General features: G+C 41.8%; 1 protein-coding gene across 2 annotated transcripts in view; it reads left to right on the forward strand.

The window, feature by feature from the left end:
- LOC308280912 (complement C3-like) overlaps nucleotides 1–6,000 on the forward strand; it is an 89,120-nt gene that overhangs the window by 74,136 nt on the left and 8,984 nt on the right. For both annotated transcript variants that reach the window (XM_080720977.1, XM_080720976.1), the window contains exons 26-35: nucleotides 56–131; nucleotides 271–433; nucleotides 732–827; nucleotides 1,078–1,234; nucleotides 1,455–1,540; nucleotides 2,285–2,362; nucleotides 2,748–2,903; nucleotides 3,087–3,149; nucleotides 5,195–5,276; nucleotides 5,735–5,783. In XM_080720977.1, coding sequence (XP_080577103.1) covers nucleotides 56–131; nucleotides 271–433; nucleotides 732–827; nucleotides 1,078–1,234; nucleotides 1,455–1,540; nucleotides 2,285–2,362; nucleotides 2,748–2,903; nucleotides 3,087–3,149; nucleotides 5,195–5,276; nucleotides 5,735–5,783 — 1,006 coding nt within the window. The remainder of the gene's footprint in view (nucleotides 1–55; nucleotides 132–270; nucleotides 434–731; nucleotides 828–1,077; nucleotides 1,235–1,454; nucleotides 1,541–2,284; nucleotides 2,363–2,747; nucleotides 2,904–3,086; nucleotides 3,150–5,194; nucleotides 5,277–5,734; nucleotides 5,784–6,000) is intronic.

Here is a 6,000-nt window from a genome sequence, read left to right on the forward strand (position 1 = left end):
ATTAACCATTAATAATCTCACTGACACATTATATTTGTGTTTTTGTGTGTTTTAGGCTATGATAACCAGCTTGCCTTCCGTCGTGAAGGTGGGTGTTTTGCTGTGTACGCAAGTCATGCGTGCAGCACTTGGTGAGCCCCGTCATACACACACAAAGATAGATGCAAAGACATGTTGAACACTGATGCTAAACTTGTATTACCCCTCCTCTTATCTACTCTTTTCATTCCATTCCCTCTCCTCCCTTCACTTCAAATCCTCCTCCTACAGGCTGACAGCTTATGTAGTCAAGGTGTTTGCCATGAGCAGTAAGCTGCAGGTGCCTGTGCAAGACAATGTGATTTGTGACGCCGTCAAGTGGCTCATTCTCAAAACACAACAGCCTGATGGCGTTTTCAAAGAAATCGGAAGAGTGTACTCCCAGTGGATGCAGGTATGTACTGTGCGCTTAGTTAGCAATTATTTCTGCCAACAAAACAAGAACTAAAAATACTTGCTTGTAATACTTGCTTGTGGCAAGTAAAGATACTTCTGGTCAAATATTACGCCACAGTAAGTGAAAGTTGCTCAGTCATTTTTGTACTAGAGTTAAAGTTTAAAAAAGTATTTATTTAAAAGAAATGCTTGGTTGTTATAATATAATCTCTTCATCCTGTTTGGTCAGCCTTTAATGGTAGACAGTTTTAGGTGTACCGTTACATATACTAATGTACATGTCTCTGCCTATTTAGGGGAATGTTCAGGGAACAGACAGTGATGCCTCTATGACTGCCTTCATACTCATCGCCATGCAGGAGGCGGGCAGTGTGTGTCGTGACAAGGTTAATGTAAGGAACTCACACACATGCACACAAACAAATGACTTGAAAACTTGTTCTTTTTGACAAAATCATGGTCTTACAAAGAGAGTTGGAATTAAGTAACATTAGCCTTGGCAATAAGATACTAATCTTGAATGATAGATTTCTTTGTGGTGACTCTTTCATCCTCAACACAGTTTTGTCTTCCTTCTCTTACCTTACAAAATACACAGCTTCTATGTGACTTCATAGTCTGTTCCTTTTATTATGTGTCCAGAGTATGGCAGGCAGCAAAGACAAAGCAGTGGCGTACCTGGAGAAAAGAATGCCCAGCCTCACCAACCCATATGCTGTTGCCATGACATCGTACGCCCTAGCCAACGAAGACAAATTCTCAGAAGAAAGAAAACAGTTTCTCTACACATTTGTATCAGGTAACTTCGAATAACAATGTTAGCCTATACTACTACATGCGTGTGTGCATGTGCATATTAAATAGTTGTTTGTCCACATCTATAGACAAATTATTATTTTTAGATACTTTGTCTCATCAGCCTAATTACTTTTTCATCTGCCTTTACCTGTGTGTGTGCGTGCGTGCGTGCGTGCGTGCGTGCGTGCGTGCGTGCATGTGTGTGTGCATGTGCTCCTCAGACCTCAATCACTGGACTGTGCCCGGTGCTAATGTCTACACTCTGGAGGCCACAGCCTATTCTCTTCTGGCTCTTGTCAAGGCCCAGGTGAGCATATCTCACTAACTCAGTGATTCCAAACCTTTTCTGGATCTGGACCCACTTGAAAAATCTCTAAACCATTCGCAGGCCACCCATTTGACCGGACGGGTGGCCGCAAGCTTATTTGCATTTTCTGAGTTCATTTGAATGACCAATCAATCAATTGTGTTGCGGCTTGGATCCTATATTTCCTATTTATCAGTATCACAATGAAAACAAAATTTTTCAGAACACATTGACATGACATTTTTTGGTGCGGTGCAAACACTCCCAATGCTTGACTGAGTGTGTAGCTATGTACTGTAACTATGTATGAGCATGAGCTGCAATACCGCTGGGTGACCAGTGGCAGGCCTGGGTGACCAAGTGGCGCTGTTTATCACATTGTTTGGATTAGGCACCAAGATGGGTTCACAATGTGCACAAAATGCTTGCAAAAAACAACTAAACACTAAACTAGCATGGAGTTAATGAATTCCATAAACAAGCAGTATTGTGCTCTATCAACCATCTTCTTATCTTGCTTATCTTAGTTTTCATTGCTTCTTGTATTAGTCATTTATTTTATTGTATTTAATTTCTTTCTAAGTGAAAATATAAAGTGGTGAGGTGTAAATATGTTGGTGTCACTACAGTAGCAGATTGATATGTGCTATCATTGTCTTATACCTTACAACAATATTATGAGTTTCCATTTCAACGATTCATTACTCAGCTTCTTTCTCTTTTTGTTCATTTTTATGAATGAAGGCTTTTGAGGACGCAAACCCTGTTGTCAAATGGTTCAGCAAACAACAGAAGGTTGGCGGAGGTTACGGCTCCACTCAGGTAATGTAACACACACACACAGGCAGCATGCTGTACATGCACATTACACACTTTCTCTCTGTTTTTCAGTCTGTCCTAGAACACAGTGTTTCTCAAACGTTTAGATTTCAAGGTCTCCCCTTAACTCTGATATCAGACGTGGTTCCATTTGTATGATGTCAGAGTTACAGACTTGTAGGCCTATGGGTCAATTTAGACCCCCATAAAGGAACCCACAGTCCCTGGAGTCCACTTTGAGAACCTCTCACTTGTTTTCCTTTCTTTACTGATAATTATTTTATTTTGCTCCCTGAACTAAAAACTACACTTCACATTACTACCTGTAATTGTGTTGTGACAATAAAGTTGATTGATCACGGTCTCTGGATCTCCCATCTCCTTCCAGGCGACTATGATAGTGTACCAGGCAGTGTCTGAGTACTGGGCCAATGCAAATGAATTAGTCTATGACCTGGATGTGGACATCTTGGTGCCTGGAAGATCAAAGCCTGACTCTTTCAACATCAACAGAGACAACCAATATACAACTAGAACATCTAAGGTCAGACACACACACACACACACACACACACACACACACACACACACACACACACAGGGGCAAATTAATAATAAGTGTGTGTGTGTGTGTGTGTGTGTGTGTGTGTGTGTGTGTGTGTGTGTGTGTGTGTGTGTGTGTGTGTGTGTGTGTGTGTGTGTGTGTGTGTGTGTGTGTGTGACACAGATCAAAGATGTAAACCATGACCTGCAAGTGACAGCCACAGGAAGAGGAGAAGCAACTCTCACAGTGAGCATCACTCTCCAGCCGTACCTGCACTTTGTTTAGTTTTTTACAAAATTATTGAATACAATGAAACAACTAGAAAAGAACATTTCTAAGAAATGTTAAGTGTGCCTGCAGCTTGCTAAGTGTGTGCAACCTTGTGTAGCAGTTGGTGTTAGCATTAGATTCTTTAACATTAGCATTTTTAGCATTAACATTTATAGCATTTTTATTAACATTAGATTTAGCATATTTAATTAGCATTAAGCTAATTAGCTAGCATTAGCATTTGTAACTTTAACATTAGCATCAGCATTTGTTAGCATAAGCATTTGTTAGCATTAGTATTACCATTACAATTTTTAACATTAGCTTTTTTAGCATTAGCATTTGTTAGCATTAGCATTTTTAGCTTTAGCGGAAGTAGCGGTTAGCATTAGCGGTTAGCCGTTGGAGCCGTGGGACCACCCACCAAGTTTGAGACCAGTAACGTGTTGGGAAGTGGAGTTATGGACAAATAAAGCTTCGGACAATCAGAAGAGGGGGCGGGGCTAAGTTAAACCAATTAAGCTGAAAGACTCTGAAACAAGTCAAATTACACCACCCACAAGTCTGTACGACAAGCGGTTGGTGAGATAAAGCCAAATAAAGGTTCAGCCAATATCAGAAGAGGGGGCGGGGCTAAGTTAAACCAATTGAGCTGAATGAGTCTGAAACAAGTCAAATGACACCACCCACAAGTCTGTACGACAAACGGTTGACGAGATAAAGCCAAATATATTTCCGGCCAATCAGAAGAGGGGCGGGGCTAGATTAAACCAATTAAGCTGAAGGACTCTGAAACAAGTCAAATGACACCACCCACAAGTCTGTACGACAAACGGTTGACGAGATAAAGCCAAATATATTTCCGGCCAATCAGAAGAGGGGCGGGGCTAGATTAAACCAATTAAGCTGAAGGACTCTGAAACAAGTCAAATGACACCACCCAGAAGTCTGTACGACAAACGGTTGACGAGATAAAGCCAAATATATTTCCGGCCAATCAGAAGAGGGGCGGGGCTAGATTAAACCAATTAAGCTGAAGGACTCTGAAACAAGTCAAATGACACCACCCAGAAGTCTGTACGACAAACGGTTGACGAGATAAAGCCAAATAAAGTTTCGGCCAATCGGAAGAGGGGCGGGGCTAAGTTAAACCAATTAAGCTGAAGGACTCTGAAACAAGTCAAATGACACCACCCAGAAGTCTGTACAACAAACAGTTGACGAGATAAAGCCAAATAAAGTTTCGGCCAGTCGGAAGAGGGGGTGGGGCTAAGTTAAACCAATTAAGGTGAAGAACTCTGAAACAAGTGAAATGACTCCACCCACAAGTTTGTACGACAAACGGTTGATGATTTAGAGCCAAAAAGAGGAACAATCAAGTTTCAACCAATCAGCAGAGGGGGGGGGTCTACGTCAAACCAATTAAGGACAAGGACTCTGAAACAAGTCAAATGGGGTGGGGCTTAAGTAATAAGTCCCTATTGGCCGTTTAAGTTCAGACACCGAGTTTTGAGAGGTTACCATTCTGCAAACTGGAGCAATGTCTGTTTAAAGCTCAGCCAATAGGAAGACAGAGGGGCGGGGCTTCAACAATTACAGTTTGTCCCTATTGGCCAGAAAGATCCGCAGAGATGGTCTCTTCACTCAGAGAACATAGGTTACAAGTAACCACACGTTTAGGGTAGGTAGTAGGTACCCTGATGGAGGGGAAAGGAACTGGTTGGAATAACGTATTCCTTCCACGCGCTGCGTCCTACCGGGGAAGCTACCCCTGTCAGGTGATAAGAAGCTGCCTGCTCACTCCTCATGTATTGAAGGAAGCATGAGCTCAGTTCGGGACTCTCCCCAGGTTGGCAGAGGGAGCGTAGTGCCCAGGATTACAGCTTAGGCAATTGGCACTTGGTAAAAAAATTGGTTAGACTGTTAGGGGGGGAGCGATTAAAAGAGGCATTCTATGTTACATATTATCCTATAACATTTGGTTGATCATTATAACGTTAACTCTATTCATCTGCTCACAGGTGGTCTCACTCTATTATGCTTTACCAAAAGAAAAGAAGAGTGACTGTCAGAAGTTTAACCTCACTGTGGACCTCATCCCAGGTGAATTGGATGCTGTATGGCTGCCTTTGTGCAGTCTGTCTGTCATGTGTTGATCCATTATATCTGTCAGTTTAGGGCAGTGGTACTCAATGTGCAGTCCCGGGGACCCCCAGTGGTCCTTGAGGGGGTTCCAGGCTAAATTGGTTTATATACAATAGCATCAGAATAAGTTTGACAACTTTATCCCCGTTTCAAACTTAATTAAAAATGTGGTATAATTTCGTATCACAAAATCTTCTTTCATGGGGGCTTAAGTCATAAAATCCATTCAGAGGGTGGTATGCAGACATATCAATTTGGGGGTCTTTGAAGGTGTGGCTGTTGTTTGTTTCTGGCTGCGTATCCCTTCATTTGCTTGCTGTATGTTTGACTGCGTCCCTTTGTTTGAGCCTGTCCATTTGCCTGTTTGTTGTTTTTTGACACTGAAATGTTTCTCCTTTTCTGTTCATCTCCACCAGATAAAACCGTGGGAGAGCAAAAGACGTACAAGTTGAAAATATTGGTTTTGTAAGTAAAGTGAAAGACAAAGCTGTATTGTAGACTGTTATTGTCTGATCAACAACATTATGTTTACTTCATCCCTGCTCCCTCTTCATCTTCTCCTCTCCTTCCTGTTCCTTCTTCCCCTTTGTCTTTATCGTTTTCTCTTTTCTTATCTTTAACACTCTCACTTAAATGTTTTGGTGTTTCTCTTCGATATGCTGGGGTTACATTTCTGTTGTAT

Source organism: Nannobrachium achirus (genome assembly GCF_963921795.1).
Source record: "Nannobrachium achirus genome assembly, chromosome: 3".
Classification (NCBI taxonomy): domain Eukaryota; kingdom Metazoa; phylum Chordata; class Actinopteri; order Myctophiformes; family Myctophidae; genus Nannobrachium; species Nannobrachium achirus.